The sequence below is a fragment of the Pygoscelis adeliae genome, unplaced genomic scaffold (genome assembly GCF_000699105.1).
Source record: "Pygoscelis adeliae isolate BGI_AS28 unplaced genomic scaffold, ASM69910v1 Scaffold283, whole genome shotgun sequence".
NCBI lineage: Eukaryota > Metazoa > Chordata > Aves > Sphenisciformes > Spheniscidae > Pygoscelis > Pygoscelis adeliae.
Window position 1 is genome coordinate 92070 of NW_008824361.1, and position 21541 is coordinate 113610.

The 21541-nt window shown below is 45.9% G+C and overlaps 1 protein-coding gene across 1 annotated transcript in view; it reads left to right on the forward strand.

The window, feature by feature from the left end:
- The window catches only part of TNN (tenascin N), a 22298-nt gene extending 3377 nt beyond the window's left edge, over positions 1–18921 (forward strand). Inside the window, exons 5-17 of the mRNA XM_009319866.1 lie at positions 555–740; positions 1281–1370; positions 3342–3605; positions 6572–6835; positions 8838–9101; positions 10588–10851; positions 13470–13600; positions 14130–14262; positions 15127–15278; positions 16397–16493; positions 17174–17341; positions 18018–18181; positions 18775–18921. Coding sequence (XP_009318141.1) covers positions 555–740; positions 1281–1370; positions 3342–3605; positions 6572–6835; positions 8838–9101; positions 10588–10851; positions 13470–13600; positions 14130–14262; positions 15127–15278; positions 16397–16493; positions 17174–17341; positions 18018–18181; positions 18775–18921 — 2324 coding nt within the window. The remainder of the gene's footprint in view (positions 1–554; positions 741–1280; positions 1371–3341; positions 3606–6571; positions 6836–8837; positions 9102–10587; positions 10852–13469; positions 13601–14129; positions 14263–15126; positions 15279–16396; positions 16494–17173; positions 17342–18017; positions 18182–18774) is intronic.
- The last annotated feature ends 2620 nt before the right edge of the window (positions 18922–21541 follow it).

The window sequence follows — 21541 nt, forward strand, 5'->3', positions numbered from 1 at the left end:
AAAGCATGCAAGATAAGGCCAGCATGTTATTAAGAATAATGCACTGTTTGACTGGATGCAGAAGGGGCATTAAAGTAGGCAGGATGTCATTCCTAGGTACTAATTTGCCAAACATGCCTGCAGCAGTGAGTTTTCCTCATGAGCCTGATGCTACTGAGGTTAGGAGGCTGGGTATGGAAAGACTGCATATTTGACACATTCTCTCTAGAACTAAAATGGCATTTTGTTAGCAGTTGACAGTATGCTGTCTGCCTGCACTTGGCAAAAACAGTGAAAAGTTTGGTTATTTTGACATTTTTCTTACTTCTAGCACAACAAGTGGGAGCTGAGAGCCAGAAAACTCTTGAGTTGGAGTGTTACCATGGATAAAACTAAGCCTGTTGAAATAATGATTGTGCTGTACTTGCTTAACTCTTCAGTTTGGCTCAGGAAAATGTCTCAGGTCTCAGAGCAGGCAACTGGGGAGGGAGAGGGGCTGTTTAGCAACCTCCTATCTTATATTCACCTTTTGGTGCTGATCCTGCTTCCTCATGGCCCTCTGCTGTCCTTCCCAGTCCTGTCTGCACTCAATGCCATCTGGGTGACAGAGGAGATGGAGCACTCCCTGGAAGTGGAGTGGGAGAACCCACCAACAGAGGTGGATTATTACAAGCTGAAGTTCAGATCCCTGATGGAGGTAGATGAGAAGCAGGTCACGGTACCCAAAAGCAATGACCCTAAGAGCAGACACATCATGACTGGTGAGTACTTGTGGGTATTCCAAACTGGGCAGGGGCAGGGAGAAGTGGCAGGCGTGATTGACGGTCAGACCATAGCCCTGAGATGATTCTTCTCTCACGTGTGGATGGCCACTTTTCCTTCACCTCATGCCTGCCGTAGGCCAGGGTGAGATTTATTGGGGTTCCCCTAACCCATAATGATGGGTGTCTCTACAGGGAGAAAGCTTCTATGCCCTGTGGATAGGAAGTTTCAAGGCATATTCATTCAGCTTTAATTCCATCCTTGTTAGGAATAAAGTATATTCTATTTCAGAGCTGGTAACGTTCATGTTATGGAAATCCCTGCTCACTGTGTATGTCAATGTATGCCCTACTGGCAAGCCTGGACCAGAAGTGCTACCAAGGCATTCTCAAGACAAAAGGAAGTTCAGATAGAAATCTAAACTTTAAGTTCCTCTCTGCTACAAACCGAGAACTGGGTAGACTAAACAAAATAGCTTTCTTTAAGAAAAATTACCGTCTTCCCTAATTGTTTATAACGCTTCCTTTTGCTCTTTGTAGGCCTGAAACCTGGCACAGGGTATGAGGTTACCATCATACCTGTGAAAGACAATACAGAGGGGAAACCATCCTCAGTGAGTGGTAGGACTGGTACGTGGAAAGTTTCTTTTATGATAGAGATGTTACTACAGTGTTTGGGGGCAGATCTGTCAAGATCACAGCGTGAAAAGTGCATAGTTGGCTGCTTCTTCATGCATGACCTGCAGCCAAGTCTGCTTACATCTTGTTTAAGCTTGTCTACACCATATATTAAACACTAAACCTAGCCCTAGCTCAGTCTTTTGCCTTGGTTTTGAATCTACAGTAACTTCACCCTTAACTTGACTAACGGCTCCAGCCAGATGCAGGATAAGTGTAGTAAGCTGGCCTCTGTATGTAATAACAACCCTCAAACGAGCTCAGAGCTAGGTCCAGCAGTAACTCAAAGCTTTCTGGTTCATGACTTCCCTAACTAGATCATTGGCAGGATGACCTCACTTAAACCTAGCACACACGATTTGTGGTCTGAATATAGCCCTTCCTCGTGGATCATCTGGGCAGCTGCCACTGAGTGCCTTGCAGCTGTTAGCTGCTGCTGATTTGTCTGGTCTCTGAGCCTAGGAGTGATAAGGAAGAGGACAAGTTCTTCTTCTCCTGTATTGCCTGGCTCCAGCGTTATTTTTCTGTTCACCAGACTGAACAGAACAGTTGGACTGAGGAGCAGATTAGCACACCGTTGCCAGGCCTCCATTTCCACTGGGGGCTATAGTCCCAGCCCGCTGTGTGGTCTGATACACCTGCCCCCATGGAGGCAAAGTTGTGCTTGTCCAGTGGGCTGCACAGTGGCACAGCCCTGGCATGTCTGTGGTAGCTTGAGTCTTCGCCTCTTACATGTGAAGTGACTGAAGAGGCTTCAGCTACTTGCTGGCCCTTAGAGGTTGAAGCTTTGGACTGCTTTATCTTGTAACAGAGTCCGAGTCAGATGTAGTCATCTCTAGCATGGCAAGAGCACAGAAGCATCCTGAGGCTGACTTCTGCTCCGACTGTGTGCTCAGTACAGCTTGGAAGGCCTGGCAGATGCTGCTGTTACTTGACTATTATTTTTCCTGTAACTGGCAGCCTAGCCATTCCAGACCTGAATGTTAAAGCAGATCTGGAAACCCTGTGGTTCGTTGATGCTTCAAGCTCTTCAAAAACGTGGCAGAATATTTTTGAGCTATTATGTTGCAAAAGAGAGCTTGAAGAAGTTTGAACTCTCATTCTACCTGTAAGATTCTGGAAACTCTGAAATTCAGCTCTCTTACAAAAGGGTAGCTGTCATCCAAAGACTGAAAAATCCCAAATCAGGCCTGACATTCCTGAGGTTGTCTTGTGAATTATTCCATTAAAAGAAAATTGATTTAAAACAACAAAACCTCAACCTCCACACTGCCATTGTAAGGCTGCTCTTCTTCCCTGTGTAGATTCTGATTATTTGGAACATGCTTGGCTTGTGTTTTCAAGCTGTTCTTCACAGACATGGGGGCTGCAAAACTTCTCAAAAAAGAAAAAAAAAAATCCACAGTGAGTAATCCTGCTCATATTCTTATGTAACCCCTGGAACTTAGGAGCTGCAACTAAGACAAATACCAGTTATTGCAAGAGCTACCACTAAACTCTGATTCACCACCTAAAATAGCAGAAGCCTTGGGGGAGTCTGAGAGACAGGTCTGCAGGATAGGCAGAAAGGGAGGAGCAACAAATGGCTGACACTGGAAGCAGAGAAAGGATGGAGCCTATACTTGGTGCTGTGAGGAGGGCAAGCAAGAAGGTAATGCTCAAGATGGTACCCATGGAAGGTGAGGCAGGTAGCCTGCAAGCTTTTCCTGCAGAAAAAAAATTGAAAGTTTCATCTAAATGGTAGACACAAGCCCTGCTTTCTCCCCACTCTGACCATGCTGGTTTGTCATGGATGTGTTTCTTTCCCCCTCAGGCCAAAGCAGCAAGGCAAAATGAAGGAAATGTGCACGTGCCATGACAGGTATTGTAGTGATTTAATTCAGCTGGAGTTTCCTAATCCTGTGCTTTGAAATGTTCTCTCAGGAGTTGATAGTCCAACCAATGTGGCAACTGACCAAGTGACAGAGGATACAGCCACTGTCTCATGGAGTAAAGTTGAGGCTCCCATAGACAGGTACATGGTGAGATACACCTCAGCTGATGGGGACATCAAGGAAATAGAGGTGGGGAGTAAAAATGACATCATCACCTTACTGGATCTGAAGCCAGGCATGGAATATGTCATCCACATCTGGGCAGAGAAGGGACCCCAGCGGAGCAAGAAGGCAAGCACCAGTGCCGTGACAGGTATGTTGTGGCAGCAGCAGCAGCGGAGGCAAACAAGTTTGAATTTCAAACTCCTTCATCAATTGTACTTGTTTTAGTAAAGCTTCTCCTGCTTTGCACAGGTTTGTGAGGCAAAAAAATCATGTCATTCTTACTAGAGTAGCTGAACAGGTCTCCAGCTCAGCTTGAAAACTCTTTGTTTCAAGTCCTGTTACAGACAGGTCCTATGGCAAGGCACCAGTTACTATCAGTACAGAGAACAGTGAAACACAGCCAAAACTGAAGCTTCATAGCTGGAACATTTAATTCGTGCCTTGCTTTTAAAATGCCATAAACAACCTCCAAGCTTTTCTTTGGGTGACTGTTGTGGCCTTTCTCAACAGGACAGGGGGCTCATACACATTTTGCACAGATAGTCACGACAGAGTGTTTGTTAAAAAGGAAAAACAAATTTATTGGGATCATGGCATAAGGCAAGACTCATGTGGAGAATCAAACCTCTGAACAGGACATTTGGTCACTGTCCCTTGGTGGCCAGGAGTCTCCACTGGAAGGGTGCTTGCAGCAGGGTCTGCAGCTAGATTGGGAAACTCGTCGAATCACTGTTTCGCTCAGTTCTTATAATCCAGCCAGCCATGGTCCAATGTGGCTGTGTGTACAGGAGCAGTTTCTGCTGATGATTTACAAATGTCTTACCTATGTGCAATCTGTACTTCTGCAGCAGAAATTACCTAGGGGAGTGTTTGGGATGCTCCACTCAGGATGTTAACCAACACATTTAAGCATATAAATTGGACTAGACACAATAGGAGCTGCCTTGGGGGAATTTGTAGGACCTCACCCAGAGGGGATTGGTAAGGATCAGTCAAATGCTTAATTATGAAGTTCAGTCAATCATCTACTTTGAAGTTGGTCCATTGTCGCAAGCCAGCCCATGTTCTCACTGATACAGGTGACTGGCTGGGGAGCTTCTGGACCATCCAGGGACTTAAGGAGTTAAATGCACTGCATATGCATACAGGCACAGCCCATACCCAGCTGCAATGCAATTATAACTAAAGAACAAACTTGATTTTCATATCACTCGATTTTCATATCACACAAGAAAATAATTAACTTGATTTTCTTGCCACAGGTGAGCATCTTACACTGCTAACTAGCTGAGCTGTGATTATTCAAATATATGTTCCCAGTGTGCACCGCTCTAGGTGACACAAATGAGCCTCAGCATCTTTCATTAAAATGAGAAGTAATATATTTTAATCTCATGAAAGAGGTGAGATTAGTACACACAGGTGGAAAATCACAACTTTTACCATAGCTAATGTGTGGTAAATCATAGTGCAGCTAAGCTGGTGTCTGGTAAATTGCAGTGTGGCCGTCAGATGGTTGTGCATTTGTGCCCTGGAGTTTAGAGCCTTCAGCAGAATAAGCCAGAATAAGAAATGCTGTTCCAGTAATTTGGGAGGCATCTGCAAGTCCTTCATTGCTCAGGCTGCTGAGAGGTATTTAGCAGTTCAGTGAAGGAAAAAAAAAAACCAAAGCAAAACAGAATCCACAAAAAAACATGCTCTCTGTATAGGTCACGGGATGTTGGGTCATCCTTGAAGGGCCACATTGCTGCAAGCCGCTTTGTGATAGTCACTTAAGGCTTGTGAAGTCTAGCGTCATGTTTCTGTCTGTGAAAAGGGCAAGGGAAGGATTGTGATAATGGGAGGAGATTGAAAGTGGCTTTTTTTCTTGTGGAGAATGTGAACATAGTTCTCGCTAGTGTTGTTGCCTTGTTCTTCACCTTCAAACCTTCCCTTAAGAAATTGCCAGTGTAGTGTCCATGTAGTGGCCAGATGGCTGACAGAAGATACAGTCACAATCTCGTGGGATAGGGCCTCTGATAGACAGGTACTTGGTGAGATACAACACAACTGATGGGGTTGCAAAGAACTTGGAGGTGGGGAAGGACAAGAGCATCACTGCTCTGACAGGACTGAAGCCAAGCAAAAAGTATGCCACCAGCCTCTGGGCAGAGAGGGGAGCCCAGCAGACATCAAAGCTGTGACAGGTAGGAAGTTTTGCTTTAGTAGGAAATAATCCTGTCCAAGGAGAGCTGCATTTCTGACAGAGATTCTGAGCAGGCAGTTTGGTTTTTGGGATAATTCCCAGAGCAACCCAGACAAGAGGTTGTGGTCTTCAGAAAGCAAGAGACAGTAACACCATATTCTGCATGGGCTTTCCTCCCTGCCTGTGCAGGGCCAGCTGTGTTTTTGTTGCCAACAAAGAGCCCTGCTCTTGCGGCTGTGAGGAGGAAACCTAGACTCCAGCTGAAATACCTCAGAATTGGGTACCTCCCAGCTTTGTAGTTCAGGCCCATCCTTGATAAGAAATAAAGGATGAGAAGTGAAAGAAATTGGCTGGGCCCTTGAGGGGAAGGAAGAAGTGTTGCTTCACCAGGACAACCCATGTTCTTCACTCCTAACTGTTCCTGCAGAAATCAGCAGCCCAGCTCACCCAGCGCAGGCTCCGAGGGCTGACTGGCCCTGCCACCTCGGCACTGCCACACAAGTGTGTACACCAATGAGTCAAGAATGGTAGGACTTGCAAGTGGTTAGCCCCCTTGTTTTATCTACCTTGCACTGTATCCAACAGTACAAAATTATTTGGGGCCACAAACGGTGATATCCAATGGGACTCACTTAAGTGTCAGTTATTTACACTGCATGATCAAAATATGGTTTGTAGCTAAAGATGAAACTTCTGTTGGATTTACCAGTTTGAGCTGGAGAATAAAACAAGCACGCTTTTGGACAAAGGACCCTTTTTAGGTCTTTGGGCATAGAATCATTTCCCAAAGCTCATCTGTTTTTCCGAATATATTTGATAGTCTGATACAACATACTACCTCTGCCTATAAAACTTGTGTTGTCAGTGTCTTTAGACCATTGTGATTACCACAGCACTATACTAAAACTTATAATGACTTTTGTTTACAGAAATTGACAGCCCAACTGAGCTGTTGACTGACCAAGTGACAGAGGATGCAATTACTGTTTCCTGGAACAAAGTCCAGGCTTCAATAGACAGATACAGAGTGAGCTACACCTCAGCTAATGGGGACACAGAGGAGAGAGAGGTGGAGAAAGACAAGAATGTCACTACTTTGGCAGGACTGAAGCCAGGCATGGAGTACGTCATTTACATCTGGGCAGAAAAGGGAGAACAACAGAGCAAGAGGGCCAGCACTGAGGCTGTGACTGGTAAGAGGGCAATAGCTTGAGCTGAGAGTGTAAGTTACAGTCCAGCTTTGCCTTAACACTGAATAAGTCCATCCTAAGGCAGTTTCACAGCAGAGGGAGATTCAAGCTTAACAGATCGAGTCTTCAGGTTAGTGCATCTTGCTGTGAAACCTATCTGACTCATCACAGAGAGATTCTAATTACCTGTATGTACTACAAATGGGCTGTAGTGATTACTACTAGGGATTAAGGAAAATGAAGCCTTTGCAGCAGTGTCTCTTATGTATTTAGAATCATTAAGGTTGGAAGAGACCTCTAAGATCATCGAGTCCAACCGTCAACCCAACACCACCGTGCCCACTAAACCATGTCCCTAAGTGCCGCATCTACACGTCTTTTAAATACCTCCAGGGATGGTGACTCAACCACTTCCCTGGGCAGCCTGTTCCAATGTTTAACCACTCTTTCAGTAAAGAAATTTTTCCTCACGTCCAATCTAAACCTCCCCTGGCGCAACTTGAGGCCATTTCCTCTCGTCCTTTCGCCAGTTACTTGGGAGAAGAGACCGACACCCACCTCGCTACAACCTCCTTTCAGGTAGTTGTAGAGAGCGATGAGGTCTCCCCTCAGCCTCCTTTTCTCCAGGCTAAACAACCCCAGGTCCCTCAGCCGCTCCTCATAAGACTTGTTCTCCAGACCCTTCACCAGCTTCGTTGCCCTTCTCTGGACACTATATTTATATAGTCTTGTTTTGTTTTAATTGGTTAATTCATTTATCCTTCATCATGGAATAGGGAAATGCTCAGTTCCTTTTTGCAGATGAAAAAATTGAAGTGCAGAGAGACTAACAGCATGCAGGATGCCTTTTCTTGCAATAGGATGATTAATCCTTGTTCCTCAGTTGTTCTTACTAGGACTTTCTTTCCCCTGTGCATCCAGTCCTGGTTAAGAAGGAGTAGTGATCTGCCCAGTGTGAGGGTTACCGGTTTATAACAACATTGTAAAGCTGAATGCCTGAATCGATTGCAAGCTGTTGTGAGTGTTTAAAAGACCCATGCTCTAGGTCAGGGACTTCCTGAAGGAAGATGAGTAAATGCGTACCTGGGTCATCCCGGACTCTTAACAAAAGAGCTTTGTTCTCTCGCTGTTGTGGCTTAACCTGGCAGGCAGCTAAACACTACACAGCCGTTCACTCACTCCCCCCACCAGTGGAATGGGGGAGAGAATTGGGGGGAGGGGGGGGAGTAAAATTTGTGGGTTGAGACAAAGACAGTTTAATAGGACAGAAAAGGAAGGGAAAATAATAATAATGATAAAAGAATATACAAAGTAAGTGATGCACAATGCAATTGCTCACCACCTGCCGACCGATGCCCAACCAGTTCCCAAGCAGTGGTCACTCCCGCCCCTCGGCCAGCTTTCCCCCAGTTTATGTACTGAGCATGACATCATATGGTATGGAATATCCCTTTGGCCAGTTCGGGTCAGCTGTCCTGGCTGTGCCCCCTCCCAGCTTCTTGCTGGCAGGGCATGAGAAGCTGAAAAGTCCTTGACTAGTGTAAGCACTGCTTAGCAACAACTAAAACATCGGTGTGTCATCAACATTATTCTCATCCTAAATCCAAAACGCAGCACCATACCAGCTACTGGGAAGAAAATTAACTCTATCCCAGCCAAAACCAGGACACTCACTTTCTGGACAGATGACATCTACATGAGCTTCAGAGGCTTGTGATCATGAGAAAGTAAGAAAGTAACAATATCTTGCTTTGCAAGGGCTCTCTTCTGTCCAGGTCAGGACTGGCTGTGCTGTTCCCTCAGAAAGCTTCTGTAAGGATTAAAGACAGACCCCAGTCAAATCACCTCAGACGTTGATACTTCCCAGCTTTGTGGGTCCAATCAGTGTGTGACTGGAAATAGGACTTGAAAAAGGAAGAAAACTGGCAAGGCCCTTGAGGGGAAGGAGTGTCACAGTACAGCCTGACTATGACAGCCTGTGTTCTTCACTTTTAACTGTCTGCAGAAATCGACAGCCCAGCTCACCTTGTGACTGATCAAGTGACAGAGGACACAGCCACCATCTCCTGGGCCAAGGTCCAGGCTCTCATAGATAGGTACACGGTGAACTACACCTCTGTTGATGGTGACACAGAGGAGATGGAAGTGGGAAAGAACGAGACTACCACTACTTTGACAGGACTGAAACCTGGCATTGAATATGTCATCTTCCTCTGGGCAGCGAAGGGAACCCGGCAGAGCAAGAGGATCAGCACTGAGGCAGTGACAGGTATTCCAGAGAATCTTTGTGCTTCTACATGACACTATGTTGTGGAGGTGATCTCAATTTCTGTCCTGTTTTCTTCTGGCCTGTTGCAGAACATACACTAGACACCGTTTTGTCTTGTGGTCACCTATGATGTGAGGACATCCATGCTACAGGCACCTTCAGGCTTCAGATAGAGATGGTGCCAAGTCTAGAGAACTTTTAGGAGCTAATGACTGCTCTGTTAGTTCAGAAACTATCAGCCCAGTGTGAACTTCACAGCACTTTGCTAAAGCACTGTGGTCCTCACTTATCAGCTTTGCCTACTCTTTTTGGTCTTCAGGTATGCTAAGCTTTGCAGGTGTGGTTGAGCTCTGCCCCACAATATACTTGGAAATGCTTTGCCTGAGCTCTGCCCCACAGTATACGCTACTGCTGTTGAATCCTGCCTAAACTTAGGATGGTTCAACTAGCGTCACTGATAAGAATAGTATTTATCAATGAATCAAGACTTGGAAGGAAACACCCCTATTTTAATCATCTTCTCCCAAAACATGAAAGGGTAGCAAATGGTCTGAGCCTGACTAAAGTCTCTTAACTATCAGTAATTCCCCTTGTATAATCAAGGTTTTTGCTTACAGAAGTTGGCTGCTTAGCTAGGCTGAAGACTGACTGATCGGCAGAGGACACTGCTAGTGTTTCTTGGGAGTGAGGGAAAGATGGGGTAGGACACAGGTCTTGCTGTCCTGATTAGTTTGAAGCCAGACATGGTGTATATCATCTGTGCGTGGACAGGGAAAGGAAGCAAGCAGAGCAAGAGGGCAGGTACAAACACTCTTATGGGTGACCTGTGGAAATCTTGGGTTGTAATTTTGCAGCTATGGAAGGAGGGATGTAGCTTCACATGGTGAATTAGTTACGATTATGTTCTCCTTTGGCCACCTCTTTTGCCAAGGCCGCCTTCCCTCAGTCTTACTGTAGAGAAGTGTTACACCTTGCTGGCACCTCACAACTCAAAAAGATATTTGTGGGGGAGACTGATAAAGGGAAGCAGAGTGTTGGTGCTGCCTCAGTCTCTCACATCTTTCTTTACCTCAGTGTACGCTGTGTCATCCAGGACTCCAGGGCCGTGCATGCTCCCAAATAATTGGTCTAATGGATCTCTCTTGAGGCTGTGTCAGACCTAAATTCTTACGAACCTTAAATTTCAGTTGGACCTTCTTCTGCACAATCATTCTTCCCTGTATCTTTGCTTATATTTTACTCCTGAGGCCTCTGTCTGAAGATGGCCATGCCTCAGTACCTTACCTTGTCTTACTCCAGTTCCGCATTGTCAATAGCAGGCGCGGTGATTAGCCACTGAGACCCAGTAAAGCTACGGATGAGTTAGTCCATGTCATCCTTCGCTTCCTGAGGGTAGCATCATGGGGCTTTAGAAAGCAAAAGTTTTAAGGGGAACCTGTGTGTCTTTTAGTTACCCACACTTTCTACTCTGCACCTTGTTTCTTAGAAATGGACAGCCCAAAGAATCTGGTAACTGACCGAGTGACAGAGGACTCAGCCACCATCTCCTGGGATAGTGTCCAAGCTCCCATAGACAGGTATATGGTGAGCTACACTTCTGCTGTTGGGGACACCAAGGAAATAGAAGTGGGGAAGAACAAGAGCATTACCACCCTGACAGGACTGAAACCAGGCATGAAGTACACCATCCATCTCTGGACAGAGCTGGGAAGCAAGCAGAGCAAGAGGGCAAGCACTGACATGCTGACAGGTAACTGTGGGCAGAAGGGAAAGGAAATGGGGTAGAAGGACCCTACTGTCTTGTTATTTTACATTTCATCATCTCTCTTTGCATTACTGGGTAATGAAGAGGCACAGTGGTAAACCCATTCTGGAGATAAGTGCATGAGTATAGACTACCGTAACAGAGACTGCTGCTATAGATGATTATAGAACAGGCAGATGTTGTAGTACAAGATGACAGCTGATGGTACCCAGCTTATTTCACTAGTCCTTAATCAAAAGCATGCGGTGTTTCATGTGTTGCTATCAAGCCTAACAATAACAGAGGTTTAACAACCAAAGTTAAACCATTTTAGAATCGGGGACAGTTAAAAATAATGGCCTGCCCTTTGACTCATGACCTTAGACTGGTCCTAGGAGACTGCCAAGCAGGCTTAAATCTGTTCTGTTCAGTCAGTCGTAAGGATTATGGTGTACTGGGAACATTTCAGGGTCAATCCATATCCATTGGCCTTGCTAATGTACTGTTTCTTAGTTTATGAATCAAGCTGGTGTGAGATAGAGTAGTTGAAGCTTGGATTTAGGGCAAGATGCCAAGCAGTTCCCCAGTGCTTACAGAGGTCGAGGGCAGCTGATGGGAACAAATGGAGATCTCTTGAGGTCAAAAAACTGAACCTATCTGGAACTAGAAATGCAAGGAGAGTTTCAGCAAATTGAAACGTTGTTTTTTTTGAACTGGAATGAAAATGAAGACACCTGGAAATTTCACATGAAGTGAAACTGCTGGGAGAGGGAATGCATTTAGCATTAGTAGGGATATTTTTGAAATATCCGCACAAAAAAAAAAGTTGGGGTTTTTTTTTTGTGTGTGTTATACTTCCAAAAGTAATGACACCTCTGCTAAAATAATACAACTTCTGAGGGGAGAAAAAAACCCCAACATTTTCTTACTCAGGGTGATGGCTGATTATTCCCTAGCATTCAAACCGGCTGTGGCAGGGAGCTGTTCTGCAGTGGTCTCCTGCACCCATGGAAACTGCTGACTGGCTTTTAAGAGCAGTGCTGTGAAACTGTAGGGCTCTCTCTAAGGCTGCCCTTCCCATCCCTTGCTTCTCGTGATGGATTTGGTACCTTTTAGCTCCCTCTTCTGTCCAGCGGGAGGTATACATGTAATGAGCGACTCGGAAGATTTCTGTGTCCTTTTATTTAAAGCAGTTGTTTAGCGGTCTCCCGAATGAAGCACCAGTTCATTAGATAATGAGCTAATGCTTAATTCAGGAGCCTAGTGAAAGGTGGCTTCAGTTATAATGAGTAGCTGGTGTTTTAAACAACATGCTGTGTGAATGTTGGTGTTCCTGTTCCTGTTGTTCTCCTTATATTCGGTGTTTTGATTTCTTCTTCTCTGCCTCTCTATCTGTTTTAAGCAGTAACCCTATACACAAGGAGTGCGGTGTTTCCTGGGAGAAGCCACACTGCTCTACTCTTCTCGTTTATCTAAGACAGACATAGCTTGGCCTTGTCTTCCTCCGTGGCCTTTTCACAACTGTAATATTTCACTGATGCATTATAATCATTGTTATGATTATCCTCATAGCACTCTTCAAGTTCTGGGAAGTGTTGTTGCCTGGTTTATATGGAGAAGAACTGAATCAACAGACAAGTTAAATGACATGCCCGTAGTCCCCCAGGGAGGTCTGTGGAAGAGCAGGGAATTGAGATGAATTATTCAGTTATAGTTTGCTATAAACTCAGGTGCACTTCAGGGTTGGAGCACTCTTCCCTGAAGGCCAGCACTGCCCACTAAGAAACTTTTCTCTGAAACTTGGAAAGCCGGACAAACCTTACTCCTTAAATTTTTTTTCCTTAAGATGTTCCCAAAACACCAGAATATAGCAAGCACAGGATGAAAATTAGGGAGAGGCTTCTTCCATTGTTTTTACTTCCAGCTGAGCTTTAGAAATTGCTTTTATCCTGAGGGAAGCACTGCAGCCCCGTTGTGGGTATCTTATAAGACAGATGCTTTTCGACAACTGCTGTGAACTGGCATTGCTTGAAAATAATTCTGTTGTTCTCCTCATGCTGAACTTGGGCAGTCTGACTGCACAGGAAAAGTCTGGCTAAGCCTTTGATGTCAGTGAAGGAGCTGGTGTCCCATATACAGTACAGATTAAACTGTAAAGCTGTGGGTTTCTTTGTATTCCTGCATTTACTAAAGAAGGCTGAAGAATAAAGCCTGTGAAGTCATTCTTCTGCAGTAGGGAAACAAGTGGTAGGGGCTCTCAGCAGGGCACACTTGGGCCATGCTCCAGGACTGGGGTATAGAGACCAAACCTTACCTATCTGTGCGTGCTCTTCAGAGATCAGCCTGGTGGAGGTTTTTCAGGCAGACGTGTGAGGAGCTCCTGGGCCTGGTACAGGTGAGCCAATTGCAGGGCTCACAAAACATCCCAAACCAGATCTGCAGCAGATCTTGCCATGTTTGATCTAGGCTTCCGCTGCTTCTTGCTAGCTGTGAAGGTCACTGGGTGACTTCAGTAGTTCCCAGTTAACAGGATCAGGCATTGAAAGCTCAGCCCAAGCCCTGTGCTGCAGTTGCTGTCTTTCATTTATGCAATGGGAGTTGAATTTTCTTTTCTTTTTCAATAGAGATCGATCCTCCCAAGAACCTCCATGTGTCAGATGTGACTCATTCTACTGGCGTGGTTACCTGGACTCCTCCTGCAGCACAGATTGATGCCTATGTTCTGACTTACCAGGGTCGAGATGGCATGAGCAAGGTACAGTGAATTCCTCAGCCTTGCAGACCCCACTGAAATCAGCCCTATGATTATGGGCTCTGCCAGTTGGGTCTTGTGGGTATATGGTCCACAGAAAAACAATTTTGAGAGGGAATCTATGCTATCCATGGCCCAGGGAGGGAGAGCTTAAGGAAGGAGGTGTGTTACTGTCATGAGTAGAAGCTGTGGAGGGACTTTGTGACAGTGGAACGCCTCTTCCCAACAGATCTCCAGGTGCAGAGAACATGTTTGTTTCTTCACTTTTCTTTTCTAACTTGATAATACCTGGAAGGGCAGCACTCACCAGGGATAGAGTGTCCTCAATGTCCTAACAGTGTTTTTTGAGACCTTGCCCCAAATCTTCCTTCTGAGGAGATGGACTCCATGTCTCAAGGATATACAGAGAATGTGCCTGTCTGAACTCTACCAGAAAAGCCTGTAAATGCATGTGGAGTATGAGGCACTGTGGTCCAGAAAAGCTAAATGCTATTCAGAGTTGGGTTAACCTTTGATCTGTTTTATTTGGCAGGAAGTACATCTGGGTCCTAGCGAACAACGGTTTGTGCTGGAAGGACTGGAACAAGGAGTGAGGTATACCATCTTTGTGAGGGCCTATAAGGGAGATTGCCAGAGCAGAAAGACAGACAGTACCTTCTCAACAGGTAAGATTTGGCCTTGGTTGTGGCACTTTTCCCTGTGCACTGCAGCTGTTGTGCTTTATGGTAGAGGTCAGAGATAGAGTTCATGTTCTACAGACAAACTGGGAAACTGCATGATCATAAGCAAACCATCTAGCGAGTCAATGATGTATCTCCTGGCTGGGAGTCCATTCTAAGCCCACACCATCTGGAGACTTGGAAACACAATGGGATGGTGTGAGTGGAGATTGCCCACACTGGTCAGTGCTGCTGGCAAACCTTGCTAGCCAAGTGTGGGACAAAGCCTCCTGGTGAGCTGCCAGTGGGCAGGAGAGATGATGATACACTAGAGATCTTTCTGCACCATCCTAGTAATGGTAGGACACAGCTGTGTAAGTACTGTCATGGCATTGGGTAGCTGCCCAGGTTGTTTTCAGAGGTCAGGAAATGCACACCAGAATGGCAGCAAATCAAACAAAATCTCACACCAGCTTGCTGTGGGAGCCTCTTGTACTGTGCCAGAGCCCACAGGGGTTGCCAATTGTGGACAAATTGTGAAATGCAGAGAAATTAAAGTCCCTATTTACTGGCACTCCCACCTTTGCAAACAAGGGCTCCTCTTCTTGCTCTCACTGTGGCCCAAGACTACATCTCTTGCAGCCTCTGGGGACCTTATCCATGTGCCAGCTCCCAGGCAGCAGGGAAGGCTGCCAGCAGCAACCTACTGATGCAACTGGGCACTGTGTGAGCACACAGTGGGGGCTGCTGCTTTCTTTACTTCTCTTCCAGTACTGTTGTCCTTAGGAGATTCCTAAGGGTGTGAAATGCCTCCCCCAGCTCTATGGCCTGCTTTGCTGATGTGCGGTTTTGCCCCCTCTGTTCTCACAGTTAGCTTCCTCTACCCGTATCCTGCAGACTGCAGCCAGATGCAGCAGAACGGCAATGCCTCCAGTGGCATGTATACCATTTACCTGAACAGGGATGGCAGCAGGCCGATGCAGGTGTACTGTGACATGACCACTGATGGAGGCGGGTGGATAGTGAGTGATTCTCTGCTCCTCTTTGTTTTTTTTTTTTATGAACCTAATCAAGTGGACCTGGTACCGGTGTTAGCTGAGGCTCCTTTTGCTCTACTGCAGTGCTGCTTCAGCTCCTGCCTTGATGGAGTAGCGTATTTAGGAAGGGTGGTGGATGCTGATGTACCACCTCAGACTGTCAGTAGGAATCCTGTGGGAGGCTGAGTGGCTCAAAGGCTTGACAGTGGGATACTGGACTTTTAGTTGTCTGGTCGTGAATGCCACACAGGCTTATATTATTGCTGATTGAGGGCAATGTCTGAGTTATGACAGCTTAATGTGTCACCTCTTGCCAGTTGGGTCACAGGAGTTGTCTGTGAGGGTGCATTCAGCCCTGCCATAAGATGAGGTAGTACCGCTTAGCTTAACAGCCTTGCATAATGAGTTCACTGAGCTATATTATCGCATCTTGACCACAGTATAAGGTTATATGTATGGACAGTTAAATGCAGTTCAGCTGATGCCTGTTAGTACTTTAAATGCTAGTACTGTGAGCATGCACCTGGACCCTGACCACACAGTAGTTGTTGAGTGGCTCAAGGGAATCTGGAGGCAGAAGCACAAATGCTTTGAGGTGGGGCGTGTGTATGAACATGAAGGAGTGAATCTGAGGTTCTCTGATAGCTGTCTCCCTAAACAACCAAATCAAAATATCTTTATTCCCTTTTTCACCTTTCATTTTCAGTGGTAAGTGATTTTCTCCACTGAAATAAATTTTAATGTGTTACTGCCCAAGTCCCTCTGTTTTGGTGAAATTTAGAAACCCAATGTCTCTAAGCCTGTTTTGTCCAGGTGTTTAGATCACGCTCAGATTTGTGCTGTCTATAGGCATTTGTGGAAAGTAAACTGTAAAATTTGCACAAGTAAGTATTCACCCCAGTGCTTATGTGCAGTCAGAAAATGGAAATGGATTCCTGTGTGTACCCTCCTCAGCTGCAGTGTACCATCAGTTAGAGTTGTCTGCTCCTGAATGCTTCACCTTTTTGTCTGCATTTGAATCAGGATGAGCATTTCTCATCCCCATCCTCCTTGTCTCTCCTCAACCTGTCATGAACTCTTACTCAGCAATCCTTGCTTTGCAGGTGTTTCAGAGGCGGAGCACTGGCGAGGTGGATTTCTACAAACACTGGAAAAATTATGTGGAAGGCTTTGGAGATCCCACTGGGGAATTTTGGCTTGGTACAGTACAAGGGTGTGACCAGTGAAAAGCTGAAGATTAGCTTTGTAGAAGCACCTAAATGCTGAAATATCCAACCCCTGAGCCTGCAGTCTGGAACTGTCAACTTTTGTGTCTTCCCTAGAAGTGCCAGTGAAGCATTGAGCGATCTGTAAAGGCCCACTAAGTCTTGCCACTGGCATGTTTGGGCTTTGGAGTAGTCTCAGAGCAAGCCAAACTCTGGAAAGGTTTATTTCAGGCTTGTGTGTCCCTACAAGAGGAAGAATAAAGAAATTGCATTTGTGAAAATGCAAAGTCCAGGATAGTACACAAAACTTGGTGTATTAGGTCATTTTTTGTCTGTCTTGTTCTGTTAGAGAACTCTGTGTGGATCAGAGAATCCAGCACTAAATAGGTCAAGGTCTCTGGAGCAAGAGTCTTTAAATGTTCTGGGAAAAATAATGTTGCACTACAGCCAGTCTTGCACTGGCTTAGGCTGGCTGTTTTTTCTGATACTGCTGTCTCTTGCCAGAAAATGAGATAAGACAGAATAAACTTGGCAAAATGTCACGACAGCATCAAGCAGGGAAGGAGGGAGGCAGGAAATAGCTGATTTAACCAAAATGGCCACAGGGTGAGAGTCTAGGACTGCAACGGTGAACAGGCTTTTCCCTTTTAAGAGAATAATTCTTTTTTCTTCTAGGTCTTGACAAGCTGCACAATCTCACAAGTAGCAGCCCCATCCGCTATGAGCTCCGGGTGGATTTGCGGACAGCCAGCGAATCTGTCTATGCTGTCTATGACTTCTTCCAGGTTGCCTCGAGCAGGGACAGATACAGGCTGTCGGTGGGGAATTACAGAGGCAATGCTGGTGAGGAGTGCCTCGTACTTGTGCTGTCTCTGCTTTGCACAGGGAAGCAAATGCTGGGACCTGTGTATTTGTTTTGCCAGTAGTGTGGGAGCTCATTAGGTCAGGCTAGATCAGATGTGGTTCTCTTTGAGGACAGAAGTGTGTACCTCCTGGGAAGACTGAGGAGAGTAAGCCCACAGGCCCGAAAAAAAAAAGCAGAAAGAGTTGCTTTTTCATGGGGAAGAGAGGGCTCTGTAACCCAGTGAAACACCAGCTGAAAAGGCAGACTGGGAAGCATTTCCATGAGGTAACCTGTGCTGATGGGGAGCAACTTCTGGGGTTCCCCAGCTGAGAAGTGCAAAGAAAGTGGCTTTTGTTCAGGATGGGAGTTTGCTCAACAGCAGTAGCTATCCTGGTGCTGGCTTCTGCCACTGGTAAATCATTACCATTGCCATTGTGTCCATAGTCTTTCACTTATCCTTTAATATCCTTTTGCCATAAGGTTCAGCTGGGGGGATCCAGCCCTTGGACATGCCCTCTAATAGCAGCTCTCTAGAAATTATTGTCCAGACCCATCCTGTGCTGTGGCTTTTCCCCTGACAGGCCTGCTCTGTTCTGCCTGAAGGGTGTATTAAGCCCTTAGGCTGAGCAACTGTAGTCTCTTACTCCTATTCATGTCTTTCATCCCTTCCCTTAGGGGATGCAATGACCTACCACAATGGCTGGAAGTTCACAACGTGGGACAGAGACAATGATGTGGCTCTCAGCAACTGTGCTCTGACACACCATGGTGCATGGTGGTACAAGAACTGCCACTTGGCCAACCTCAATGGGAAATACGGGGAGAGCAAGCACAGTGAGGTGAGTGGCCAACCTGTCTGGTGGTCAGCTCTTCTCCCTAGCCTTGAGAAAACATATGGCGGGGATGTCTCTCCTTGGAGCAGGAGAGATCGCCCAGGCTATCCTAACTCACTTAATTTGAAAGGAAAATGATCCGTAAGGAAACTTATAGCTCTTACTCTGTCCTTCCTGGGTCCAGAGGACTTCAGCTCATGGCCCCCTGATTCTTGTGGGCGGAGATACTTGAGGTGGAGCTGTCTTGATTTCTGAAGGAAACACATAAAAGAACACTCACTAGGAGCCACACTAGGATGCTGGCTCACTATCTCACGTAGCCTATACCTTGGCTTTCAGTGCATGCCTTGGTGTGCATCTTATTGTACAGGCTTATTTTGGGCTTGAAGATGGCTCAGTCCTATTGTGTTCCAAACTGGATAGAGATTTGATTTATATTAGGAATGTCTGGAAAATTGATTATAATTACAGTCAAAATCTGGTGAACAATAGCGACTCTGTTTATTGGAGGGTTAAATGGTATTAGAGGGGGGCAGTGGTAGACTCCTAACACCTGGTCTGCGTGCTTTAATAAAAGAAATTCCTTGGTCTTTTCCCAGGGGGTGAACTGGGAGCCATGGAAAGGCCATGAATTCTCCATCCCTTTTACCGAGATGAAGATCCGTCCTCAGTCTTCCAGTAATGAGCCAATACTGGGGAGGAAGAACAGGTCTCTATCAGGGAAGAGGAAGAAGATCAGGGCTTAAATCGAACTCTGTGCAGGACAGTACCCAAAGATAATGCTTCAGTATTTCTTAAGAAAGTTAGATTCAGACAGCCTTCTCCAATACATTGGAGACAATCACTGACTGACATGCACCCAGAGACATCTGGATCTGCAGCCCAGCCTGCTTCCAGCCTTTTCCTGATGGGTGATCTGTCAGAGACTGGGAGGGGGCTTGTGGGGAGCATCCAACTTGTAGCTCCCCTGGTTGGCTAAACATGACAAGGACCTGCTTGATCCAATGTATGCAACTTCTATGAACTTTATATAAAACAAGTTTTAACACATGATATTGTTTCTCAAAACCCAGGATGCTAACTCTGCTGAATTCTGTCCTTTTCTGGTGCCATCCACTTCAAACTTCAAAAAATTAAGTTTAATCCCACAAAAAAATAATAGCTCCTTAATTTACATCAGAGAGAGCTTTCCTGGGACCATCCCCTCTTCCTGTCTTGGTCTGTGGTCCTCTTTTTCCTTCCCTGTCATAATTTGGGGCACATTCCCTACTTTTCCTCCAGTCAAAGAGCTGGGTTTTGGGAAATACTGTCAGGCTGCTGGCAAGGCTTGTTAACCCAGGTGAGGTCTGTAGTCTGGGTTCCTCAGCGTCCAGTATCACATCTCTCCAGGTGATTTGCTCTATATTTTGCTTGTCTCTTCTTATCTCCCAGCCCCAAGAAAAGCCTGAGGAGATATGCAGTGAGTTAATGTTCACACTCCTGGGTGAGGCCCAGAACAGGGTGAGTGTAAGGGCTGTGCTCCTCCAAGCCCTGCTCACCAACCCAAGCCTGTCTGCATACCGCTTGCCTAAGAGGCCACTTACAGACCATGAACAGAATTCTCTATGCGACTGTCCCATCTGCCACCTTCTGCTTTTTCATTAGCAGCGTGGTAGCTAGTGATGCTGAAATGATAATGCTTGTCAACCACCTCTAAAATGAACACCTCTGAGTTAAACCAATCCTGCACGCTCTCCATCAGGCTTTTCTTTCAGGCTGTCTGCAGATGCAGGTGGACCCCAATGCATGGTTTCACATTTGGTTGCTTTTTTTCCTCACAGCCATAAAGGTGAGTTTTAGTTTCTTTCCCTGAGCAGATACTAAAATTTTGGACCACCAGCTACAGCCAGGGAAGAAGTATGAACTCACCAAATGATGCTTGCTCAAAAGCTTCCTTGTCTGAGCAGATTGGAACATGATTGTCCTATGTCTTAATGGCCTTTTCTATCCCAGTGCTAAGCTGAGTAATACATTTTAAAGAATCCTTCCCAGACTTTGGGGAAGCAATAAAATTGCAAATAAAGGAGGTCCTAAAATATTTCTGTTGTCTTTGCTTTGGGTGGCAGAATTATTTCTTTCCCCATTTAAACTAAGCCTTCTTTATGGAGATGGAGCGATACCCAGACCCTTAGCGTTGCCAGAGCAATGTGGAAAGACTGGGACTGTGAAAATTAGGTCTTCAGAGTCTGCTCCAAAACAGGGATGGGGACTATGTGATCTCTTCGTGACTGAATAGTGCAAAGCAATTAACTGATCTGTGGCTGCTAGGACCTGGCTGAGGACAGCTAGCTAGAGAACCATCTCTCAAAGGTGACTACTAAATTCTTAACAGTACTTTTCAGGGCTGTGCCTCTTTCGTGGGTGGGCAGGCAGGGACTCATCTGAGCTGCGTTAAGATATCCAAGCCCCGGTATGGGGGAAAGAGGAGACTAATGGAGGGAGGAGAGGAAAGGAAAATTGCACTTGAAGTGTTTTGCAGGCTCTGTGCTAAGAGCATGAGAGAAGGACTCAGGAAAATGATGAGGGTTCTTTACTGTGGTGAAGTGATTTCTCCCCATTGCCCACTTGTCTGTAGGCAAGGGCAGGTTTCACTTGTGTTGTTCAGTTAAAGGGCACAGTGTAGACATGAGGAAGGTGATGGAGGGGGACCAGAGGACTAGCCTCACACACAGCCACTCTAAAAGTAAGCGTATGTGCTAAAAAGCAGCAGGCATGATTGTGCCCAGCAGCTCTTTAGCTCTTTCCTGTGCAAACCTCGGAGGCAAAGCACGATCCCCTTCTAAAGCTGAATCTTACCCGAGAGCAGGGAATATTCTCTTAAGCAGTATGAGCTTTGTATTTCAGAGATAAAGGCAAATGAGACACCTTATTTGCAGTTTCTGAGGAGGGTTTACTTCTCTCTCCTAATTAGGGGCCCCTCTTTCACCAGGAAGGGCAGTCAAAGTGGTGGCGGCTGGAAAACCATTGTGGGAAGTCAGTATTTCCCAACAGCCACAGGATGGCATCATCTCTTCATGCTAGTGCAGGTGAAACTTCCCTGTATCCAGCTGGCCTCTGTGGAAAGACCTTTTTGGGGTTAACTGGAGTCTGTGCTACAGCTTTAGAAGCTGGGACCACTCAGATAATGTGGTTGGTTTGCCTTCAGGAACTGGCTGTTCTGGTTTCAAGGCTCAGGCCGGTTGGGGTAGTCCCATAAAAATTTCACATTCTCTTACTATGCTTGTTTTGCTGCAATACCCAGCCCTGTAATGGTGATGCTGTAGGGCCAAAACAGATTCTTGAAATCTCTGCCTTGCCCTGAGATCACTTAAATTTTATAGCCAGTGA